A 25,418-nucleotide genomic window follows, 5' to 3' on the forward strand; every position below is an offset into this window, starting at 1 on the left:
GTGCCGCCTAGCCTGCCTACTGGCTCCGCCCCTTTTTCGTCTCATCGACCCGCTCGACTCTCAGTTGCTCCTGACTCTTTCCTGTCCGCTCTTAGGCTAAGGGTTCAGGCCGAGGAAGCCGAGCGACGAGCTCAGCTGATGCAACCTACCTGCGCCCTCGTGACAGTTCCCGGCACGCGGCGGCGGCGGCGACCGAGGAAGCGGCGCGGTGCCGGGCTGAGCGCGGGAGATAGGGGCGACGGAGTCATGGGGGACGCTCCGAGCCCTGAAGAGAAGCTGCACCTTATCACCCGGAACCTGCAGGTCGGGCCTCAGAGTTGGAAATGCGCTGTTGGGGACTGGGGGCTCGAGGTCTAGTGACCCTGAGCCTCACTACTGGGTCCTAAGTGTGTGGGGTCGGGGACTCCGCGCCGAGGCAGCCCAGAGAGACTACAGCCCTCGCTGTTGGTTGGTCGGTCGGCCAGTCAATCAAGCAGCAATTATCTGGGTCGCACAGAAATGACAGTGGGGCTCACCTCCTGTGTGCAGTTACCTTGTGTTGAGCCCAGCTTTGAATCCAGGACTCCCACCCCTCCCAGCCTATTATGTGCTAGGCGGGGTGCTAGGCACTGGGGATACATCAGGGCCCTGCCGTCACAGGGCTTGTCTGGAGGGAATCAGACGTTAAGAATGACCCATAATTCAAAAACTTAGTTACAGTTTGAAACAAGTACCGTAAAGTACTATCCGTGGAGCTTTGGAAGGAATTTAGGGGAGAGGGCTGGGGGAGTGTCAGGGAAGGCTGAGGAAGTGACCTCTAAACTGCGCCTTGATGATGCAAATCACTTCACTCCACATCTGTTCCTGCTGTTTCCAGGAACTGCAGGAGTAGAAGTTAATCACAAGAAGAATGGGTTGGGGGGCATTTTAGGTAGAAGGAAGCCAGTTCCAGACCCAGAGGGGAGAAAGAACACTGGTTCAGAGAGAAGGCTGATTTGGCTGGAGTAGAGTGAACAAAGTGCAGATCAAACACTTAGTAAATACATATTGCTCATTTCTTTGCCTCCTTCAGGCCTATTGTCACATTATCGGGAAGGCCTTTCCTGACTACTTTATTTAAATAACAAAACCCCTGCCACCAGAATTGTCTCATCCCTTGTTCTAGCCTTTTTTCATTGTTGTTTCTCCATAGAACTTACCACCATCTGACATAGTATGTATTTTACTTGTTTGTTGAGAAGGGATAGGCAGGGACCAGGTCATGAGGGCCTTGCATGCTGTGTTTAAAAGCGAAGTTTATTCTAAGAGCAGTGATAACATTGGTTGGGCCATAGCTTGTTTTTTTAATCTTTTTTTGAGATACAATTCACATACCAAAAAGTCCATCCTTTTAAAGTGTACATTTCGGTGGCTTTTAGTATAGTCACAAGATTGTATAATTAGCGCCACTATCTCATTCCAGAACATTTTCATCACCAAAATAAAACCTGTACCCATTGGCAGTCACTGCCCATTTCCCCCCTCCTGGCAGCTCTAGGGAAACAGTAATCTTCTTGCTGTCTTTAATTTGCCTATTCTGGACATTTCATATGAATGGAATCATGCGATATGTGGCTTTTTATGTCTCATTTTGTTCACTTAGCATGTTTTCAAGGTTCATCCATGTTGTCATACCCATCAGAACTTTATTCCTTATTATGGCTGAAAAATATTCTTGATTATATGGATATATCACATTTTGTTTCTCCATTCGTCAGTTGGTGGACAGTTGGGTTCTTTCCACTCATAACTTCATCTTAACCAGTAATTTTTGCATGCTTCCTCTTAGCCAGATTCTTTGTCCTAGTCTCTTTCCACAAAATAATGCTGGGTGGGGACAAAGGATACACAAAGCTAATGGCATTGACTCACTCAGGTTTTAAAGGGTAAGTGATATGACCTTTCTTTGGGTGGCAAGAACTCTCCCAAGTTCCAAATAGTCAGGCTTGGAGGGTGCAGGATCCAGCCGCCAGCTACCTTAAAACAGGATTTTAGTAAGTCCTGCTGATAGATGAGTAAAACCAGCAAAACAGTTTTTGTCTTTCATGTCTTCTAACTGCCTCCCCAAACCATCACTTGGAAGAATCACTAAAATCTCTTTTATTAGCAGCATACTGACCTATTAGGATTTTTCTAATATTGTCTTCAGGCAAAAGGAAACCATTAAATATTAAATAGGTGAATGAGTTAATCAAGTTTTGCGTTTTAGAGATTTCTCTGGCTGCCTTCTGGAACATGGACTAGGGGGAGCAAGAATAGATACAGGAGTCCTGTTAGAAGGCTATTACAGTAGTCCTGGTGTGATCTGATGTGGCCTAGTGGCCTAGACTAGGATGGTGGTATGGAGGCAGAGAGAAGGAGGAGGATTTAGGAGCTTTGGGGTAACTTAGGCAACTTGGTGAATGATAGTACCATTTACTGCACTGGGGTGAAACTATAAGTGAAAAAGATGGATGGGGAGCGAGGCGGGAAGGTGAGAGCACGAGGTTAATTTTGAATATGTTGAGTTTGAATTAACTGGGTTGATAACAAGTACACTGTCCCATATATGGATGTGAGCAGGAGATTTGGTAGTTACTAGCTCATAAGTAGTAATTGAAGCATCTTAAAAGGGATCAGCTAGGGAAAATGTAGAGTAAGAAGAGAAGAGATAGGGCTGCAAGGATTGCTAATATTTAATGATTAGCAAGAAGAACAGCTGCAAAGAAATCTGAGCCAACAGCCAGAGAAGTAGGAGGAAAACTTAAGAGAATAGAAAAGTGGAAGACCAAAAGAGGGGAGTGTTTCAGGGATGGAGTGAGGACTAAAAAAATTTTCATTGAATTTAGCAACAATGGGAGTCATCCGTGATCTTAGCCAGAGCATTTTTAGTGGGGTGATGCTGTATGGAATTCAACTGGAATGGGAGATGAGGAATAAAGACCAGAAGAAGAAACAACTATTTCAAGAAGTTGGTTCTGAAAGGAAGGAACATGAGTTAGAGTAGATGGAGGGGAGGATGCAGGTAGGGACATGTCCCATTCCCTAACATCAGTGGCATTTCGCTGGAGTGGTACTAACAACAGCACCAACTAAGGTTGGTTCTCACTGAGCCCTGAGAGTATGGTTGGACCTCCCTGCTCGCTCTGGGCTTAGACCCCCAGTGATACGTGCTTTTGTTTTCCTTGTCACAGGGTAAAGGATGAGCAAGGTGGGGCACCAGCATTAAACCAGCTCTTCTGCTTCCACAACAGGAGGTTCTGGGGGAAGAGAAGCTGAAGGAGATACTCAAGGAGCGGGAACTTAAAGTTTACTGGGGAACAGCAACCACAGGCAAGCCACATGTGGCTTACTTCGTGCCTATGTCTAAGATTGCGGACTTCCTGAAAGCAGGATGTGAGGTAAGAAGTAATGTTTTATAAACCAAGCAGTTCCTTGGGGAATGGCCAAAAGAGAGATTTAACAAGGGCAGGGCAGAGAGGGGGATTTGGAGGTACTTCGACAAAATTCAATTTTGTTGGTCCCTTATCTCTCATGTCCAGGTAACGATTCTGTTTGCGGACCTTCACGCATATCTGGATAACATGAAAGCTCCGTGGGAACTTCTAGAACTCCGAACCAGCTACTATGAGAATGTGATCAAGGCAATGCTGGAGAGCATTGGTGTACCCTTGGAAAAGCTCAAGTTTGTCAAAGGCACTGATTACCAGCTTAGCAAGTAAGTTCTAGATTATCCACCCTCCTTGTGGCTCTCGTGCTTCTACCTAATTACAGGTCTGTGGAGTCCAGGCACTCTTTAAATTTGGATTAGAAGCCATTAAAAAATTTATACTCTTTGTCCTTTTAAGTCATCCATCAAAAATGTACTTAATGCCTATGTACTGTCCATTTTGCTGGAGATATGAATGTAACCAAAACAAAGTCCTTGGCCTTGCAGAGCTCACAGCATATGGGAGAATGATGATCAACAATTCAGCTTCTGTTTTTCCTTCCAGCCTCAGCAAATAATGATTAAAGAAAGGTGAAAGAAAAATATTTCACTTGTTTCTCATCTCCCCAACAATTTTTTTTTGAAGATTTTATTTATTTATTTGACAGAGAGAGAGACAGCAAGAGAGGGAACACAAGCAGGGGGAGTGGGAGAGGAAGAAGCAGGCTTCCTGCTGAGCAAGGAGCCCAATGTGGGCCTCTATCCCAGGACCCTGGGATCCTGACCTGAATCAAAGGCAGACGCCCAACGGACTGAGCCACCCAGGCAACCCTCCCCAACAATTTTTATTGCTTTATATCTTTATCAATTTTATTCATATTTGTAATATTAACATAGATACGATTTTGTGTCCTAGTTTTTTTAACTTGAGTAATTTCCTAAGTAATTCCTCCATGCTGCCTCATAGTCCCCACGTTTTTTTATTTTTAAAACCTCAGTTAAGCCATGTATCACTCCACTGGTCACTTTTGCATTTAAACCCTTAGAACAGCCTTTTAAGGTAAGCATTGGTGTGTCCTATTTCACAGATAAGGAAACAGATTCAACTGTAACTTTCTCAAGTTCATACTCGCTGTAAGTAGAAGAGCTAGGATGTGAACCCAGATCTCTTGCTTACAAGTTCATTTCTCTTTTTACTTCATTGATCATATTTTTTTTTCTTTTAAAGATTTTATTTATTTGAGAGAGAGAGAGCGCGAGTTGGGGGAGGAGCAAAGGGAGAGGTAGGGACAAGCAGACTGTGTTGAGAGCAGAGCCCGACACGGGATCGATCCCATGACCCCGAGGTCATGACCTGAGCCAATACCAAGAGTTGGACACTTAACTGACTGAGCCACCCAGGCACCCCGACTGTAATTTTCTTTAGCATTCCTCACTGTTGGACATTTAGAGTTTGAAATAAGGCACATAACTTTCTTATGTAAACCGATGTTTGAATCCTCGGCCTCAGTAGAGTCCCTACAATTTCATTTATTTTTACGTTTGTTCTACAGATATTTATGGAGCACTTATTAGATGGCAAGCACTGTTCTGGGTCCTGAGTATACAAAAATATACTAAAACAAAAATCCCCATCCTAATGGGGCTTACGTTTCAGCAAGGAAATACAGTCAAAGGAAACAAATGAAAAAGTAATATATATAAACTGTGTCAGATGGTGAGAGGTGCTACATAGCGGGCAGGCAGGAGAGAAAGTTCTTGGGGATTGGGGGGGTTTCTATTTAAATAGGGTGGCTAAAAAAGACCTCTGTAATAAGAAGACATTAAACTGAGACCTGAAGAAGGTGAGGGAGTGAGTCATGCAAACAATTACTGAGTTCTTACTATATGTCAGACTCTGTTCTAGGTCCTAGGATTATAACAGTGAATGACTCAGGGAAGGGTTTTTTCCTCCCAGAATTGAACAGAATTTGGGGTTTGGGAAGATAGGATACATAAATAAAGCTACCTTGCTTCAAAGTCACTTGATCTTTTTGTATACACAAAAGTGACTTCAAAGGAAGATGGCTTTTTAAGTATATGCTTTCATGTACTCTCTCTGTTCCCGACAACAGCAATGATAGACAAAAACATTAAAAAACCAGAGGACATAGCCAGATTCAAAGACATGCTAAACATCTCTGTGGTAAGAAAACAGAATTGAAATGCAAATTGGTGAGTTGGTCTGAAGTTACAGGTTTGCTGGGTTCCAGTCAAGAAGCGGACAGTGGGGACAAACCAGGCTTACTGCTTAAAGCCAGAGTATAAAGCAGGGCTTTTACCCTTTTCCCATTCCCATCACTACCCCTCAAGGAAAGTAGAGCCAAGGAGTAGGGGCACTATTAGTCACCTGCCTGGGTCTTTAGGGACTTTTGTCAAGCTTCAGGCCTGTGGAGACTCGACTATATGCATACCAAGAATTAAACCAAGCTGACCACCATTTATGAGTGTTATATCCATGATATTACCTCAAAGACATAAGTTCTAACATGCCAAGGAATAGCATCCATTTTTAGAAAGGAAATGATTAAACAGAGAGAGGCAGAGATGAAACATATATATAGAAATAAAAAGAATCATTTAGAAATCTTGAAAATGTAAAAATCAGTCATTAAAGCTAAACCAAACCAAACCAAACCAAAAAACCCCACAGGGGCACCAGGCTGGCTCAGTTGGAAGAGTTCATGACTCTTAATTTCAGGGTTGTGAGTTCAAGCCCCACGTTGGGTATAGAGATTATAAATAAATAAACTTTAAAACAAAACCCAAAAAACTCCACAAACCAGCCTTCAATAGAAGGCTTCAACTCTAGACTGAACAAAGTTGAAGAGAAAACTAGAGATTTGTGAGATAGTACTGAGATTCACCCAGAATGCAGCCCAGAGAGATGGACAGAAAAACTGTACGAGTGTTTGAGATGTGGATGAGGACGTTTGCTTCCAGCAGTCTGGCACACTGGGTACTCTGACCAGCCTTACTACTGAAAACAACTAAAAATGTGGGGTAAAATATTTTTTAAACATCCTGAATGCTTCAGATCAGTCAATTGACAAATTAGTCAAGAATACTCAGTGGCCAGAAATCAAACGAAAGTGGGAATACGAAGATATTTTATTTCAGGGGTGCCTGGCTGGCTCACTCAATAGAACATGCCCCTTTTGATCTCAGGGTTGTAAGTTCGAGCCCCACGTTGGGTGTAGAGGTTACTTAAAGATAAAATCTTAAAAAAAAAACAAGATACTGTATTTCAACTAATCTAAGATGTCATTAAAAATACGGCTGATTAGTCTCTAACATGCCAGTGTTTAAAAGACTTATCTAGATTTTGAAGATATTAAATATTTTTTAAAATGCAAAAAAATGCATTTTGTAATCTGTAAAATATAATTCGTAGAACACTAAGACTACTAGCGCCTCAAGAGGCCTCATTGAACTATATGGGATTGAACTTTGGTTTCAATGGCCTCACAGAGCACAGTGGGGGAAAAAAAAAAAGAAAAAGCTAAGAAAATTGGAGTACTAGGCCAGGAGGTCCAATATTTGAATAATAAGTGTTATGGAAAAGGGAACAAAGAGTCAGAGGGAAGGAAATCATCAGTGAAATAATTTATACAACAGGTAAATGAGTGTCCAGAGTGAAAGGGCCCATCAAGTGCCTGGCACGCTGGATGAAAATAAACCCATGCTACAGTGCACTATCTTGAAATTTCACAACACTAAGGACAGAAAAAAGGGGGGAAATATAGTATACTACAAACTTCCAAAGGGACAAAAGAAGTCACATAAAAATTTCAGGAATCACAATAGCTTTGCATTTCTCAAAAGAACACAGAGGGTGATGAAGCAAAGCCTTTAAACTTCTGGAGGAGGGGCACCTGGCTGGCTTGGCCTACTGATCTTGAGGTTGTAGGTTCAAGCCCCATGTTGGGTGTAGAGATTACCTAAAAATAAAATCTTTATTTTTATTTTAAGATTTTATTTATTTATTTGACAGAGAGAGACACAGTGAGAGAGGGAACACAAGCAGGGGGAGTGGGAGAGGGAGACCAGCTGGCTTCCCGCCAAGCAGGGAGCCCGATGCAGGGCTCGATCCCAGGACCCTGGGACCATGACCTGAGCTGAAGGCAGATGCTTAACGACTGAGCCACCCAGGTACCCCTTGACTCTGTAGTTTCTGACAAAGAATATAGGATATTAATCCTTGCCAGTTATGTGTTTTCAGTATTTTCTCCCAGTTGGTGGCTTGTCTTTTTACTTGATTTTACTTTTGATGTACTGAAGGTCTTAATTTTAACTTGAATTCATCAATCTTTTCTTGTGATTTGTGCTTTTGGTGTGTTTTATTGAATTTTCATTGCCCTGAGATTGTGAGATAGTCTTATATATGTATGGACTTTTCAGTGTTTTATGGTTTGGCCTTTACAGTTAAATCTTTAATCTAATTGGAATGGAGGGATCATTTTTTCCCCATATGGATAACTAATTGTCTTTGTACCACTTTTTCTTAAAAAGTTTATCCTTTCTCTGCTGATCTGCAATGCTGGCTCTGTCATAAATTAAGTTTCCATATTTATGAGGATCTGTTTCTGAATTCTCTATTCTGTGTCAGTGGTTAATTCTCTATCCCCATGCTATATAAATGACAAAGGATTTGCTATCCAGAATACTAAGGAACCCCAAAAAAAGAAAAAGAAAGTAGAAAAATGGGCTACTTGCATAGATACTTCACAGATGAGGATACATAAATGACCAATAAAAACATGAAAATAACTTTTTTTAGATAAAGATATTCAGATACTTTACTCTTACACTTGAATGGTAGTTCAGGTGGGCATAGGTTTTTAGGTTGCAAACTGTTTTCTGTCAAAATTTTATTTTTTCTTTTTAAGATTTTATTTTGGGGCGCCTGGGTGGCTGGTTAAGCATCTGCCTTGGGCTCAGGTCATGATCCTGGGGTCCTAGGATCAAGCCCCAAGTTGGGCTCTCTGCTCAGCGGGGCTCTCTCAGCCTGCTTCACCCTCTTCCCCTCCCATCCCCACTCATGCTCTCGCTCTCTCTCAAATAAATAAATAAAATCTTAAAAAAAAAAAAAAAAAAAGGAAAGACATAAAAAGCAAGTGGTATTTTGTATAAGACAAAGAACCAGTCACATTTTAGAAGCAACCAGGCAGCAGAGGTCTTTTGGAATGTCTTAAGATTGGGAGAGTGAATTAATGTGCTTTAGGATCAGAGTGAGGCCTTGGCCCAGTCTCACAGCTGTCCCCACTTCCTTTCCTCTTCAGAGAGTACACACTAGATGTGTACAGACTCTCCTCCGTGGTCACACAGCACGATGCCAAGAAAGCTGGGGCTGAGGTGGTAAAGCAGGTGGAGCACCCTTTGCTGAGTGGTCTGCTGTACCCCGGATTACAGGTACTGGGAGGGATGGAGTTGCCCAAGGGCCTTTTCTGCTCTGGTTCTAGCTACTGGTCGCTCAGCCCCAGTGAAGCCCAGGTACTTGCTGTTCCTTCACTGTGCTGTAGGCCTTCCTTCCTGTCTCTCTCCCCTTGCCTTTGACTTCTTCAGCTGTAGGTCCTCCCCTATCTGTCTGCACTTTAAAACACTGCTCATCTCACACATCTTTTTTTTTTTAATTTATACATTAGTTTATTTGCAGATTGTATATTTTTTTTTTTTTTCTTTTTTTAAGTAAGCTCTATGCCCAGTGTGGGGTTTGAACTCACAACCCTGAGATTAGGAGTCTCACCCTCCACTGACTGAGCCAGCCAGGTGCCCCCAGATTTTATATATATATATATATATATATATATATATATATATATTTTTTTTTTTTTTTTTTTTTTTTAATAGGGAAATGCATTTTTTTCATCTTTATTGTATCATTTATCATTGAGGGGAGGATAGGAGGTTTTGTCTTTTTATTTATTCCATTATTTCTCTTTCTTGGAGAATCTCTGTGTTTTACTTATTTAGGTGAACTTTACATGAAAGAATTTAAAGAATACTTTTTTATTTTAAATGCTTGGGGAATTTACAGAGTTATTTTCCTGGACTGGTAATTTTTATATGTTTTCTTATAAAGTGCATTTCAGTTAACAAATCTATTTACACAGGTATACATGGAAATTCACACCAGTTATTTACAGATCATACTGACAAACCACATTGTAAGTCTTCTATGCAAAGGTACACTGGGTGTGGCTATTGGCTGAAAATGGCCTGATGACTAGGCTTTTTACACATACATAGTAAATGGGTTTGTTTTTTCATGTCTGCAGAATATGCCAAACACACGGAGGCCAGTCCTCTCAGAGAATGCTTTGCAGTGTCACATATCCTCTTTATGTTGATTATGATCTCTTAAGTGAAGAAAATTTCAGAGTGATGTGTAAAAATAAATTTTAGGTGGGGCACCTGGGTGGCTTAGTCAGTTAAGCAGCCAGCTCTTGATTTCCATTCAGGTCATGATCTCAGGGTTGTGAGATAAAGCCCTGCATTGGGCTCCACGCTCAGTGGGGAGTCTGCTTGAGATTCTCTCTCTGCCTCTCCCCCCACCACATGCCGTCTCTCTCTAAAATCTTTATTTATTTTTTAGGATTCTATTTATTTGACAGAGAGAGTGAGAGAGCACAATCAGGGGAAGCCTCAGGCAGAGGGAGAGGGAGAAGCAGGCTCCCCAGGACCCTAGGATCATGACCTGAGCCAAAGGCCCATGCTTAACTGACTGAGCCACCCAGGCAGCCCATAAAATAAATAAATCTTTTTTTTTTTTTTAAGATTTTATTTATTTATTTGACAGAGAGAGGCACAGCGAGAAAGGGAACACAAGCAGGGGGAGTGGGAGAGGGAGAAGCAGGCTTCCCGCTGAGCAGGGAGCCGGACGTGGGGCTCGATCCCAGGACCCCGGGATCATGACCTGAGCCGAAGGCAGACGCTTAACGACTGAGCCACCCAGGCGCCCCATAAATAAATCTTTACAAAACAAAACAAAATAAAATAAATAAATTTTAGGCATGATCCTATTTTCTGTTAAATGAAGCACATCATATTTCATGTGTGTGCACTTATATGAGCAAGGAGAAAGAGAAAAATTCAAACCGAGTTGTTAATATTGGTAACTAGCTCAGAAAGATAGGACAAAAATGGTATAGACTTAACTTTTTCTTTGTATATATATATTTTTAGATTTTTATTTATTTATTTATGTATTTGAGAGAAAGCAAGCGCACATGCAAGTGGGAGGGTAGGGAGAGGGAGAGAGAATCCTCAAGCAGACCCCACACTGAGCTTGGAGCCCAACGAGGGCTCCATCTCACAACCCCGAGATCATGACCTGAGCTGAAACCAAGAATCAGACACCTAACTGACTGAGCCACCCAGGCGCCCCTCTTCATGTATGTCTGTAACGTTTGATATGAGGGGTACCTTTGCTCCTCCTCCCGTTCGCATGCACTCTCTTCCTCGCTCTCAAACAAATAAATAAATAAATAAAATCTTAAAAAAAAAGATGTTTGGTAGAAGAATATCAAGTCTAACCTCATCACCTCCAAAAGAGCTTTCTACGGGTTAAGCCTGGACATGTTCTAGATCTGCACTGCCCCCTGTGGTAGCCTCTCCTCTAGTCGTGGTCATGTGTGGCTATTAAAAATAATTAAAATTAAAATTCTTAGGTTTCAGTCACATTGGCTATATTTCAAGTGCTCAGAAGCCACATGTAGCTAGTGGCTAATCTACTGAACAGCACAGACATAGAACATATTCATCATTCCAGAATATTATAGTGGACAGTGCTCTTCTAGATTATTCCAGCTTGCTCACCTTTCTCTTCCCCTCCTTCTTCCTCTTCCCTCCCTTCAATTAGACGTGAAATCATACCAATTCTACTTTTAAAATCTCTTAAATGTGTTCTCGTTCTACATCCCTGCTGACCTGGTTTGGCATCGTTTCCTACCTGGCCTCTCACGCAGCCTCCTCGCTGTCTTCTTTGTCTCCAGTCCAAAGGGCTCTACTCCGTGCCCTGCCCTCTTACTGGTGTGATCTTTCTACAGTGTGGGCCAGGACGATGCTAGGCACCCTAGCGTGATGGTCAGGATCCTTACTTCTCTGATGCCATCACTAACCACTTCCTACATCCGTTGAAGTTTGTGCTTTTGCATACTGAATCACTAATTTCTCTAAACATTTCACACCTCTTTGCCATCTGACATCTGTTTCCTCTTCATGGTGAAAAACATCTATATATTCTTCAAAACCAAGGTCAGCCCACAGTCTGATTCCAGGAAGCCTTAAGTGCCACCTGTCTGACCAGCTAGAGAGAAGCATTTCTTTCTTTGTTCCTTAAATGAACATCTCAGGTAGCCCTTCAAACACTGCACTGAAATTATCTGTTTACATGTCTCTCTTTTCAAAGCTGGGTAATTGGCTTCTTATAGGCCGAGTCTGGGTCCAATTCAACTCTGCATCCTCAGGGCTGGTACTAGGCCTGGCAGGTAGTAAGTGACAAAATCAGCTCAGTCTTGTCTTTTGTTTCTGAGCTCTCACAGTATGTTCTTCTTACGCCTTTTTTTTTTTTTAAGATTTTATTTATTTATTTGACAGAGAGAGAGAGTGCAAGAGAGGGATAAGCAAACTCCCTGCTGAGCAGGGAGCCCGATGCGGGGCTCCATCCCAGGACCCTGGGATCATGACCTGAGCGGAAGGCAGACACTTAACTGACTGAGCCACCCAGGCGCCCCTCTTATGCCATTATTTGACGTTTGTCACGGGCTGCGTTATTCAGTGGGTACCTTTGACCTGACTCTGGTGTGTCTGCTCCTTCTTCCCTCCCTTCCCCACGGACTGTGAGCTTCCCAAAGGCAGAGGCTCTTACTTTTTCCCCCATGACATCCACATGGAGTTCTGTCCACCACAGGCACTCAGCTAATGTTTATGCTGTTCTTGAGGCCAAGAGGGAGGCTGGATGCTGCTTTATTTGCTTCCTGGCTCTACTTTCTGAAAAAAATCTAGTGATTTTCAAGAGTTTCTGATTTCCCAGATCCATATAGAAGAAATACAGTAGGAGTTTATGCTCATGTGTTTTTTTTGTTTTTGTTTTTTTTTCACACAGGCCTTGGATGAAGAGTATTTGAAAGTAGATGCCCAGTTTGGAGGTGTTGATCAGAGAAAGATTTTTACCTTTGCAGAGAAGGTCAGTGTTCTCTTTCCTATCTTTTTTTCTTTTGTGCCTTAGGTATACAGTTAAGGTTTATTGACTATGCCAGTCCCACCACTCATAACTATATTGTATGGCGGGTATTGTTCTCCCTGTTTTGCAGACGAGAAAACTGACTGTCGAGAAAGAAAGTTGTCTATTATCACACAGTTAGTGACTAAGCAGCAGTTAGCCTCAGACCTGACTCAAAAGCCAGAAAGCTGCCCCCAGACCTGTTGGATTTGCTTCTTTCCTAATAACACAGTTTCTAGGGAAAGGGACCACCAGTCAACTACTGGTCTTTCCCAGAGCATTCGGTCCATATTGCTCTGGATCTTACATAAACCACTCATCTCTGAGATGAGGCTTAACAGGGTTTAAAGGAGGAAATCAGAGCAAACCCTTAATAGTTCTTTTTGGGGAAAGAACTTGAGTAAGTTGGAAAGGGCCATTGAGAAATGGTTGTTATTTTTGAAAGTTTCTCAACACCTCATCTTGGCAAGGGTATGGAGAAAACACTTAGTGGAAATGTAAATTTCCAGGAGGGTAGTTTTCCCTGATAATTATACAAATTGGTGCTAAGGAAATAATTTTAAAAGTGCAACTTCAGTTACATATGAAAGTATTTATCACATCATCAATTTAAAGGTAAAATCTAGATATAGGGACGCCTCGCTAGTTCAGTCGGTAGAGCATGCGACTCTTGATCTCAGGGTTGTGTGTTCAAGCCCCACATTGGGTGTAGAGATTACTTAAAAATAAAATCTCTAAAAAAAAATCTAGAAATAAACTCACATCCAATGGCAAGGGATTATTATGATAACTCCTTACAATGGAATATTATATAGTATTCTTTAAATTTATTTAAAATGTATTAAATAAATTTTTTGGATGTATTTTTTATTAAGTTTTTAATTTTATTTCCAGTATAGTTAACATACAGTGTTATATTAGTTTCAGGTGTGCAATATACTGGTTCACCAGTTCTGTACATTACTCAGTGCTCATCACGCAAGTGCACTCCTTAATCCTTACCCCCTATTTCCCCCATCCCCTCACCCTCCTCCCCTCTGGTAACCATCAGTTTATTCTCTGTAGTTGAGTCCTGTTTCTTGGTTTTCTCTCTTTCCTTTTTTTTCCCTTTGCTAGTTTGTTTTGTTTCTTAAATTCCACATATGAATGAAATCATATGGTATGGTATGATATGGGAGCCTGCTTCTCCCTCTCCTTCTGCCTGCCACTCCCCCTGCATGTGCTCTCTCTCTCTGTCAAATAAATAAAATCTTTAAAAAAAAAAAAGAAAGAAAGAAAGAAGTCAGTCAGAGAAAGACAAATACCATATGATTTCACTCATGTGGAATCTAAGAAACAAAACAAATGAACAAAGGGGGAAAAAAGAGAGAGAGGCAAACCAAGAAACAGACTCTTAACTATAGAGAACAAACTGATGGTTACCCCAGGGGAGGTGGGTGGGGGACGGGGGAAGTAGGGGATGGGGATTAAGGAGTGTGCTTGTTGTCATGAGCACCGGGTGATGTATGGAAGTGTAGAATCACTAAATTCTACACCTGCAACTAATATTACAGTGTATGTCAACTAAAGTTTAAATAAAAACTTCAAAAAAAGAAAGAAAGAAAGGTATATTCAGTAAAAGAGATTGGAAGAACTATATCAAACTGTTACGTTGCTGGCCAAGTTAGATGAGATTGGGGCACTGAGGAGCAGTTTATACTAACACGTGCTCTGTGTGTTTCTTTCTAACCCCTCAGTACCTCCCTGCACTTGGCTACTCAAAACGGGTCCATCTGATGAATCCTATGGTTCCAGGATTAACTGGCAGTAAAATGAGCTCCTCAGAAGAGGTACGTTTTCCAGCTCTGACTTGAGTTTAGAAATCTTCAGCAAGAGATGAAGGGATTGAGGACTCAAAAGAAGAATCCCCTCGCTAACTAGAATTCTTGTAGATTTGAGTTCCAAGGTCTCTGAAGTCATCCAATTAATTTCAGTGGTTCTTGAGTATTAAAGGACCCAGAAGCAGTCCTGATGGGATCCAGTCATAATCTTAACAATTTTACTGTGGCTGATAAAACACACTAGCAAAAGTAATTTCTTCATTCATAGAACTGTGATAAGATTCAGCCTTGTTCATGAGGTTAATGAGGCTAGGGTTGCATTTCACCATATAGCATCTTGATTCTCAGGGTGATGTTTGATATAACTAATGTGATAAATACAGTATCTTTTAACAGTTAAAAATCCTGCTTAGGAAAAGTGCACTTTTGATCACTAAGGGTACAGAATGGAGGATGTAGTGGGACCCAAAGATGTGAAAGGTTGAGTTCTGGGTTCCCAAACACAGCTGAGCTTCAGAACCACCTAGGGAATTAAAAAAAGACAGAGAGAAAAAAAAGCATTGATTCGACTCTGTTCTTAGAGATTCTGATAAAGTGGTTCTGGGAACATCAGGAATCTGTATTTTCTTTCTTTCTTTTTTTTTTTTATTAACATATAATGTATTGTTTGTTTCAGGGGTACAGGTCTGTGAGGAATCTGTATTTTCTTTCAAATTCCACTAGGTGATTCTGACTGAAGTCACATTTGGGTGTTCATCTAGTTCTTTAAATCTGACTTTTCAATCTTTGATCAGAGACCAGTAAATATACGCATGGAAACTGTTATTATTTTTAAAGGAATATATAAAATATTTGTTTTTCTCTGTGTTAAAATGCTCCAGGTATCAGTTATTTCTCTGACAGAATATCGTATCACTCACCCTATTTAGTGACTTCACCGTATCTTAGCCCTGGAAATCAGTGTTAGCAGCCATTTCTGAACATGAGTGCATCAGAAGCACTCAGAGAGCTTTTTAAAAATGCAAATACCTGGCCCAACCTCAAGAGATTTTGATTCATCTCCTGGTAATTTACATTTTTTAAAGGCACCCCAGATGACTCATACATAGGCATACACGGACCAGAATTTGGTAACCACTGAACCCAAAGAGCCATGAGCTTACTCACTCCAAAATAAGAAACAGTTCCTATTACCTAAAAAGGGAAAATGGCTCTAGATACTAGGCGGTACCTGATCTGGGGGGGTTGCCACGTAGCAAGCCGCTCACACACTGTTCTGGGCAGTGACAATGAGTATGCCCTTTTCAGAAAATAGTTTTGGGCCTGGCAGTGTTGGGTAGCTTAGGGAAGTAATCCTAGAGAAGGCAGAAACAAAAACAGTAAAAACCTCTGCAAAGATATTCATTGTAATATTGTATATAATTTGTAAAAATTAGAACAATCTAACAGTCCAGAAATTATGTTGTCACTAATAATTGGGAATGTGATACAGCATACAAATTAGAAGCAAAGACTAGATAGCCCCTCAGAAATACTTACAATATAGTCTCAAGTGAAAAAGCAAAGGGTAGACATTTGTTCTCGAACTACAAGTTTGTAACGATTCTGTGTGTTATAGGCCTGGGAAGAACACAGGAAAATTGAAATTGTGGTTTTTGTCAGGTGGCAATCTTGTGAGTGGTTCTTGACTCTGATTAATTCTGCTTTTGTTAAATTTGTTAATGTTTAAACCTCTGTTAAAAAAAAAAAATTAAAATACACAGATTAGTTGAGCATCTCTCATTTCCCACCATAAGAGGTCCCTTCTCCTCCATGGCTTATAGGAGTCCAAGATTGATCTCCTTGACCGGAAGGAGGACGTGAAGAAAAAACTGAAGAAGGCCTTCTGTGAGCCAGGGAATGTGGAGAACAATGGAGTTCTGTCTTTCATCAAGCATGTCCTCTTTCCCCTCAAGTCCGGTAAGATACTCGATTGCTTCTCAGAGGCCAGGCCAAAGGAGCAAAACTAGTACTAGGATCATTCTTGTGGTTGGTCAGAAGTCTTCCTTTAGAGATGGGCTTCCCTGATTCTGTGCTCTGACTTCTCATATACCGGGGTACACTTGCACTTGGGATGTCATTTCGTTGCCCATGAGATTGTCACCAGGTTGGGTTCTAAGTGGGGTGTCAGGGCGGGCGGGTGTTGTAGAAATGAGGGTGGGCACGGGCATGCCGAATTAGAGCAATGAGAAAGAAATGTAAGGCACGATCCTTCCCCTTGAGTGTGGATGCCAGCTGGGTTTCTAGCTCATCTGATTTAAGATAAATGCCATATAATAAAGTTTAAAATATATAACAGAGGGGCGCTGGGTGACTCAGTCGTTAAGCGTCTGCCTTCGGCTCAGGTCATGATCCCAGGGTGCTGGGATCAAGCCCCGCATCAGGCTCCCTGCTCTGCGGGAAGCCTGCTTCTCCCTCTGCCACTCCCCCTGCTTGTGTGCCCTCTCTCGCTGTGTCTGTCTGTCAAATAAATAAATAAAATCTTTAAAAATAAATAAATAAAATATATAACAGAAACTACAAACATCCGTACCATTTGAGCTAGGAATGCTGACTCTGCCATTATCAATGACTTTGTTGGCATGGATCCTTTTGTCTTACAGAGTTTGTGATCCTTCGAGATGAGAAATGGGGTGGAAACAAAACCTATACCGCTTACTTGGACCTGGAAAAGGACTTTGCTGATGAGGTAATCCCAAAGGAGGAGTAATCCCCACCGAATTCCTTCTGATAGACCTCTCCTTCTTGGCCTAGCCAGAAGTTTCTGCTTGATGATCTCCAGGGCCATGTATTGTGGGTAATGGCTTAATGAGGGTTCAGGTGGTTCACGGGTTAGGCAAGCAAATGGCAGCTGAAGTATTGGTGTCCTAATCACCCTGCAAAGGATTTAACCTGGAATGAAGAACCAAACCCAGCAAGATGAAGCATTTCAGGGAGAGGGGCAAAGTCAAGATTCAAAAAAGAAACACCTCAGAAAGGACAGCATAGAGGATCCTGCTGATCTCAACAGACAGCTTAAGAAAAGAATTACTAGGTGCCTGTGAGTTAGGCACCATGGTAGGGGCTGGCATTACAGAGGATTAAATCCTCATGAAGCTCGTGGTCCGGAAGGAGAGGCGGACGTGTAAACAAGTATCATTGCTGTGCGGCTATATGATGATGATGTATACACGGTCCAGAGATCAAAGAGGAGGAAGTCATTACCTGGCTGGCTGGCAAAGCTTTGCAGAGGGGACGACATCCAAACAGAGGGAATAAATTGTGCACAGACATGGGCAGATGAAATAGCACAGTATGGAATCGCAAGTGGTTTGGTCTGACATGAGTCTAAAAGGTGAGGCGGAGCGTTGTGGGCGAGCTAGGCAGGGCCAGGTCATAAAGTGAAGATGTGATAGTGGTGGGTATGGGGAAGGAAATGGGGGCTTTTGATTGACTCTGACTTTGGGTTAAATCAGCAGTGTGATTGGGCTGTCAGAATGTTCATGAAGTCTTGCTATGTAAGGCATCAGAAATGTGGAGTCTGGAACCAGGGAGCCGATAGTCCATTCATTTCTCCACTGTTGTGAGTACATTTGGGGTTGTTCATTCAGCCCTGGACTCAAATTTTATGAGGTTTATTGGACAGTCTGGGCTGTGTTGATGGGGAGAGGAAGGGGGCTGTGATAAGGAACAGACCCAAACCCATGTCACAGAAGCACAGTTGAAAGAACTGGGGATGTTTGGCTGGGAATCAGGCCTGCGTTCAGTCCTCCTCAGATACATGACAGACTCTCGCGGGGGAGGGGTTGGATTTCTTCCTGTGGCCCCAGAGGGCTAAGCCAGGTGTGCGGGTGGGGCCCGCAGTGGGGCGTGTTCAGGTTCAACATCAGGGAGAGCCGAGCAGTGACCTTGGTTGGATGGCAACGGGCCGGGCTGCCTCACTTGACCTTTCGCCCCCATCGCTGAGGTGTTCAGGCAGAGGCCAGAAGTCCACTGCAGGCAACCTGGTGGGAGGGTTTGAACATCACATAGCGGAAAAGTCTCCATGACCTCTGAGCTCTGCGGCCCGTAAGGCCCGTTTTTTGGACGTTTCGCAGCCGTCGCTCTGAACCCCTCTATCTGCAGTGTGAGGCAGGCCACGGGACCCACATGGCACTCCTCAGCCCCGTGAACAGCCAAGGTTGGAATAACGAGAAGGATAGAAGAAACGCGTCTGAAGAAGAGCCTGGAGCAGCACTAGCCAAGGGCACGTTCTGTGACTGCGGACACGTTCCGGACGTGCTGTGTCGCGCGGCTGCTGCCGGCCGCGTGCGGTCAGCCCCTCCGTGCGCGCCGTGCAACTGAGGAACCGGACCGCACTTTACATTTAAGTGGCCACACGGGGCTAGCGGCTACCGTACTGGACAGAGCAGGTCTAAAGCTTTTCTGTCGTTAAAAATTAAACATTCCTAAGGAGATGAAAGAATATCAGAAACAAAAATGGAGGCGTTGTTGCATGACAGGTATTCACAGCTAAGAGATAACCTCTCAGAACATCTAGCAGAGCCTTGCAGGGGCCAGATTTGGGATGTAAAAGTACTAGTCACAGGACACAGGAAGAGGAATTGAATTGCTGAGCTCCTGCCACGTACTAGCATCACTCACCATATTCACCCACATTATGTGATTGAATCCTCATTCTGAGTCTGAGGTATAGGCATTCTCTTCAGTTCTTAAGTAAAGCATCCCAAACTTAGAGGGGTTAAGTGCCTGGTCCGGGTCACACAGCTAGCTGGGACTCTAACCCTGGCCTGTCTTAACTCCAACGCCCTCACTCTTTCTTCTCGCTCACTCAGCTCCCCGCCAGGCTGTCTCCTCAGGTTGCCTCTGTGAGTGTTTCTCTGCCTGTAAATGGACCCTGGTTCATGCCACTACTCGAAGCATGAATGGAGGGACTAGAAGAATTTGATTAATAAAAACATTCAGCCTCAAAAAAAAAACTTCAGCCTCTAAAATCCCTCAAGTTATAGCAGCTCAGGTCATGATCTCAGGGTCATAAGATGGAGCCCCGCATTGGGCTCCACGCTGGGCATGGAGCCTGCTTAAGATTCCCTCTCTCCTTCTCCCTCTGCCCCCCACCCCTGCGTGCACTCTCTCTCTCAAATAAATAAGTAAATCTTAATAAGATAAAATCCCTCAAGTTAGTATGGAATTCAGAGTCAAAAGACCTAAATCTCAGACAAGAAAAATAATCTTTCTGAACCTATGTCCCCCTCTTGGCTTTGTCAGCTTGACAGGGCTGTTCTGAGGATCAACAGCCTACACTTTACACACACGTTATCTTTAGTAGATTCAGACGTGCCGTGCCCCACTCCGGTGCCTCCTTTCACCGGGCCTTTGTACACTTCCACAGGTTGTACACCCTGGAGACCTGAAGAATTCTGTTGAGGTCGCCCTGAACAAGTTGCTGGATCCTATCCGGGAAAAGTTTAATACTCCTGCACTGAAGAAATTGACCAGCGCTGCCTACCCAGAGACCTCCAAGCAGAGTAAGGCCAGCCAGGGAGGGGCAGGGCCATGGGCTGCATGACATCATCAGGACAGAGAGCCTGTCGGTGGGCTTCAGAAAAGGGTCTGTCTGAAATCGAGAGCCCGAGAAGCCAGGGGATCTGAAGTGCAAGAATATCCTACCCCGTCGGCTCCTGGAATGGAACTTGAGTCATCTTGATTTAGGTTTAGGCGATACTGTGATTACATCCTGTTGTCCCGAGCCTACTGGTGTGAGACATGCACTGCGATCCTTGACTAAATCCTTCAATTAAGAGAGCAGTTGGGTTAGACCATGAGGGTAACAAAGCTACTCAGGGGGAGCCTGCACAGCTCCTTAGGGAAGCTCGTCTCGAGCTTCGCCTAATTCCTTTCCATATGCTTCTGACTGGCTCTTAGCTGGCCATCCACTTATCCATGACGCTGAGATATTAACATGGATGGTTTTGTGTGACCTTCCCCGACTCAATAAATGTATGTGGAGAGCACGAATAGAAACAGCTAAACATAGCAAAGCTACTACTGTTGTCCCCCCACTTCCCTCCCCACCAGCTAATAACTGAGGGAGAGAATAGATGAAAATCTGGCATGTCACTTCTCAAAGGTTGCTGCTCCTGTTTTAAAGAAGATATAACTAGGGGCACGTGGCTGGCTCATTCAGTAGAGCCTACAACTCTTGTGCTCAGGGTCATGAGTTTGAGTCCCGTATTAGGCGTAGAGATGACTTTAAAAAGAAAAAAGAAGATATAACTAAAGGGGTAGGTTCTGGGGATTCCGCACGAAACCCTGCTAGTGTACCCAGTGGGTGGTGTCAGCAGTTGACCTATCATGGCGAAGGAGGAGAGTTCTGACCCCTTGGGGCTCTTCTCATTCACAGAGCCATTCGCCAAAGGCCCTGCCAAGAACTCAGAACCAGAGGAGGTCATCCCGTCCCGGCTGGATATCCGCGTGGGGAAAGTCATTAGTGTGGACAAGGTACTCGTTTTTCACCACATCCCAGAGAGGCAGATAGGGGTCACGTTTGTCTGTTTCCATCTGGAGGAAACGTGGCCTGGGATGGGAAGTAACATCCCCGAGGTCATATTGCAAGTCAGAACCCAGGTGCCTAATCCCAGGTGTCAGGCTTTTCCCTTCGCTGCCTCTGAACCTTACGCCACCAGACAGCCGGGAACTCAGGGTGGGGGGAGGATATTAGTCAGAGGGAGCCTGCTCATCAGTTAAATCCGGTCCCATAGATTCCTCTGGTCTCTACCAGCTCAGCTGGACTTAGCTGCAGGCCTTATCTCGGATCAGCCACTGTGTCGCCCTGTCCCATCCTACCCACCCACCCCTGAAAATGGGGAAGCGAGAGGGACTTCCTTTTTCCCAGAGACAGAAGGTTATGTAACCAGTGACCTGGGACCATTGTTGTGGACTTTTTTTCTCTCCCGGCATTGTTTTTCACTGCATAGACCCGACTACGAAACAACTTTGAGGTTAGCTGCCGGTGCTCTTTGACATGACGAGGCCAGCCCTGCCCTCCCCCCGACCTCCAGGCTGGTGCAGCGCGTGGCCATAATGATAGCCACCCAGACCCATCCGGGCCTCTTGACCTCTGGGGGAGACTCCTTGCCCCGCCTTTTACTGACAGCCTGCCTCTTGGCGGACAGTAAAATGTACCCTCCCAGCCCATTCTGTCTGCTGTCTGGGGCCTGGAAAGAGTTTGCTCCAGAGGGCCCCCTAGGAGCCTATGCTGGGGAGTAGGATGCCCGCTCCGGCAGTCCGAGGGCTCGCCGGGCCCCGTCCGTGATCCGTTGCTTTGTGGTACTAACCTCTCTTGCCGGCAGCACCCCGACGCAGACAGCCTGTATGTGGAGAAGGTTGATGTGGGGGAGGCCGAGCCGCGGACTGTGGTGAGCGGCCTGGTGCAGTTTGTGCCCAAGGAGGAGCTGCAGGACCGGCTGGTGGTGGTGCTGTGCAATCTGAAACCCCAGAAGATGAGAGGCGTCGAGTCCCAAGGCATGCTGCTGTGCGCTTCTACGTGAGTGAGAACTGGGGGCGGGGGCGGGGCCCGGGGGGGGGATCGGCCCACGGGACGCCCTGCCACAAGCCAGGTGGAAACCCTAAGGACACTGTCCAAAAGATGGTACATGAAGGAATTAGTTGTTGGGCAAGTACTGTGAAGGAAGCGCTTTACCTAAAGGTAGTTTTATTAAGACAGAAATTGAAGGCTCCGAGCAGTATGCACATGCCCGAGTCTCTCTACCAGTAGGAGACGGAGCCAGGAGTCAAACCCAATTCTCACTGGCCGTTCGGGCCTTGCTGTCGCTGTTACGTCCTACTTCCTCCCCTGAAAAGCCCAGAGTTTGGTATCTCTCCCCACAGAGGGTTTCAGGGTAGCCGTAGTCAACCCAACCCTGGTAACATCCGGAAACATGGTGCAGCCCTGAGGGCCCCTCCGTAAAGGTCCTGACGCCTTGGCTTCCACGGCAGCTGCAGGCAGCCCACAGCCTCACTCTTTCCTCGTCCTGTGTGTCTTCTCAGAGAGGGGGCAGACCGCAAGGTTGAGCCTCTGGACCCTCCTGCAGGCTCTGCTCCCGGTGAGCGAGTGTTTGTGAAGGGCTATGAGAAGGGCCAACCAGATGAAGAGCTCAAGCCCAAGAAGAAGGTCTTTGAGAAGTTGCAGGTAGGGGAGGGGGTTGGGAGGATGGGTTAGCCTGGTGATGGGTATTGAGGAGGGCACGTTCTGCATGGAGCACTGGGTGTTATGCACAAACAATGAATCATGGAACACTATATCTAAAACTAATGATGTAATGTATGGGGATTAACATAACAATAAAAAAAATTAAAAAAAAAAAAAAAGAAGTTGCAGGTAAGTAGCTGGCCATGCCCCGTCCCCTCTCTTGCCTGGGCTGCCTGGACTGGGTCCCCAGACTGCGGTGTTACAGGGTCCACCACTGCCCTCCCCGTCCCTCCCCCCCCAGGCCTTCCTGCCTCTCTGAGCCCCTCCCTTCCTTAGTCCACACCTTTCCAGAGGAGGTGCCTGCAGAACATGGGAGCCCTCGCACATACTGAGCACGGACAGACTATTTGAGGCACTGTGTGAGGGACTCAGACATTTCCTCTTCTGATCTTCAGTCCGCGATCTGAGGATTGTCCCTATTTTATCTGGCAGGACACCTGCCAAGGCCACACAGGGTCACCAGAAGCCATGGAGCCAGGACCCCCTCTCCCACCACCAACCCGCTCTGGTCTTAAGAGCACTCACTCTCCGTCTGCCCTGTGGGGCGTGGACTCACACACAGCCCGTCCCCATGGCCCCTGAATGCATTCCTCCCTTCAGCCAGTACTGAGCCCCTGATACGCGCGTGTCGGCCGCCGTTCTCGGTGCTCGGGCTGCGTCAGGAACAAAGCAGCAAGCGTTCGCTCTCCTCATGGAGCTAACGGGACACAGTGACCTTCCCTAGTTAATCCCGCATTTCGTCGCTCAGCCGGAGTGTGTGTGGGGGGCATAGAGTCATCCTGCATGTGGTGGGCAGGTTTTACCCACTCCCTTCTTTCCTACTTTCCCAGGCTGCTTTTTTGAATCACTTATTTTTCCTGCTATAAAATAAGTTTCCAATGTAGAAATGTCCAAAGTATAGGGAACACGAAGAAAACAAAACACCCATGGTCCTGCCACCTAGAGTTCCTGGGAAATAGCATTAGTGATTCTTTCTTTGTGGACTTTTTCAATGCAAGGAGGTAATATATTTACAGTTTGAGTCCCACCATGTTTATTTTTTTTATTTAACTTGATGCCAGAAAAACGTGCCCGTCTTCTTAAATACCGAGAGGGGGGATCTGACTGTGTAGTGTTGAATCATAATTACTGTAATGTAACAAAATTATATAGCCTTTTAAACATTGAAGTTGTTCTCAGGTTTTCACTATTCGTACACTGCAGCGGATGTCTTGGTACATAGTTCTTTGCACTTACTCGTGACTGTTTTCCTAAACTAGATGCCTCGGATGAGCTGGCTTGCCGGGAGGGAAGAGAAGCACATGAGACCTTGGGGAAGGGCTGTCCTCGAGCTGCTCTCGCCGCCACATTCACGGCTTCTCTTTATTTTGTGCAGGCTGACTTTAAAACCTCTGAGGACTGCATCGCACAGTGGAAGCAAACCGACTTCATGACCAAGCTGGGGTGCATCTCCTGTAAATCGCTGAAAGGGGGGAACATCAGCTAGCTATCCTGGCATCCTGCTCCCTCCTCCCATCCCGAGTCATCTGCTGTCTCAGTTTGCTCCGTCCTTCACCCATTTACCCATCTCCCAGGACACCGAAGCAGGAAGTTGGGGACTTTATTAGGGGTGGAACTCAGTAAGCGGCAGCTCAGCCTCCCCAGAATCCAGAACCATCCTGTCGGGGCTGCTGGGCTACTACAGAGCCGCTGACTGCCCCCCCGCACCCCCCCCGGGGTAGTAACGAGGGTGGGGCGGCAGCAGGGAGCCCAGCTCTACCTTCTCCCCCTGGCAGCTGACTGGGGAAATCTGGTTGCAATATGACTCCTAGAAAAGGTTTATGCCACAGCCCCTCTAATTGGAAAAATATTGGTTCCCATGTTTTCCTAGAGTTCTCCCAGCAGCTGTGCCTCTGTCTGGGATCTGGTGCCTGAACTGAGCTAATTACAGCCTTTCCCCAACAGGAAATTGTGGGATTCGAAAAGGAAAGGGAGGGGGAAACAGAGAACCTAGTGGTCTACCCAGTGGTAGGCAGCTTTCCCCAGTGCCTGCCAAGCCTGAGGCCCAGCCCTGGGGCTCCTGCCGTTTCTTCCCCTTGATCCTGCGGGGTTGGGACATTCCCTAAACCAGCTGTGTGTTAATATCAGAAGTAAGGCAGATGGCACAGCCTGAATCTTTCCTCAGAGAGGGTGGGGTACTTCTCCATAAAGCATCTTGATCAGAATCACTGTCACTGTCACGAATTCAAATAAACTGAACAAGAGTGTCTGGATGGAGCCTGTGAGCCGGACCATCTCAGGAGGGAGGAACACAAGTGTGGAGCAGCTGCTGGGCCCCTCACCCAGCCCAGGCTGCTTGTATCTCGGACTTTTGACCCTGTAATGCGCCGGGGTGGTGGGCGGGGGGTGGGGTGGACTGGATGGATCAGAGACACTTCGACTTTTCCTTTGGCCATAAACGCAGAAGAGGCCGGGGGCGCGAGTGGCTCAGTGGGTTGAGCGCCAGACTTGATTTCGGCTCAGGTCATGATCTCAGGGTGAGATCAAGCCCTGTGTCAGGCTCCACGCTGGGTGCGGAGCCTGCTTAAGATTCTAGCAAAAAAAAAAAAGGGTGGACAGAAGACACCCACTTCGGGGTCCAGTGCTTACAGCAGGCAGAAC

General features: G+C 45.1%; 2 protein-coding genes across 5 annotated transcripts in view; one reads left to right on the forward strand and one right to left on the reverse strand.

Moving 5' to 3' along the window:
• The window catches only part of S100PBP (S100P binding protein), a 44,553-nt gene extending 32,975 nt beyond the window's left edge, over positions 1-11,578 (reverse strand). The window contains exon 1 of one of the 2 annotated variants that reach the window (XM_078073459.1): positions 11,418-11,578. The gene's annotated coding sequence lies outside the window, so the exon portion shown is untranslated. The remainder of the gene's footprint in view (positions 1-11,417) is intronic. The other variant, XM_078073457.1, reaches the window with a different exon arrangement.
• On the forward strand, positions 59-25,034 carry YARS1 (tyrosyl-tRNA synthetase 1). Of its 3 annotated transcripts, none has more exons than XM_078073454.1 (13): positions 59-303; positions 3,252-3,398; positions 3,540-3,715; positions 8,749-8,959; positions 12,573-12,653; positions 14,426-14,518; positions 16,333-16,468; positions 17,152-17,237; positions 19,920-20,055; positions 20,931-21,028; positions 21,880-22,073; positions 22,577-22,718; positions 24,154-25,034. In XM_078073454.1, exons 1-13 carry the CDS (start codon positions 139-141, stop codon positions 24,262-24,264), a joined length of 1,776 nt encoding a protein of 591 aa, XP_077929580.1. In that variant the 5' UTR covers positions 59-138; the 3' UTR covers positions 24,265-25,034. The 3 variants fall into 3 exon arrangements, with proteins under 3 accessions (XP_077929580.1, XP_077929581.1, XP_077929582.1); XM_078073455.1 differs by having other exon boundaries at positions 63-303; positions 8,749-8,878; XM_078073456.1 differs by having other exon boundaries at positions 171-303; positions 3,192-3,398.
• Positions 25,035-25,418: the final 384 nt, after the last annotated feature.

Source organism: Halichoerus grypus, chromosome 5 (assembly GCF_964656455.1).
Source record: "Halichoerus grypus chromosome 5, mHalGry1.hap1.1, whole genome shotgun sequence".
NCBI classification, from domain to species: domain Eukaryota; kingdom Metazoa; phylum Chordata; class Mammalia; order Carnivora; family Phocidae; genus Halichoerus; species Halichoerus grypus.

What these genes read in the sequence shown, in the direction of transcription:
- YARS1 (XM_078073454.1), top strand. Translation starts at nt 139, where the DNA reads ATGCAACCTACCTGCGCCCTCGTGACAGTTCCCGGCACGCGGCGGCGG. An exon ending in CCCAGAGACCTCCAAGCAGA is followed by an intron (nt 20,056 to 20,930) that starts GTAAGGCCAGCC and finishes TCTCATTCACAG; the next exon opens with AGCCATTCGCCAAAGGCCCT. An exon ending in ATGCTGCTGTGCGCTTCTAC is followed by an intron (nt 22,074 to 22,576) that starts GTGAGTGAGAAC and finishes GTGTCTTCTCAG; the next exon opens with AGAGGGGGCAGACCGCAAGG.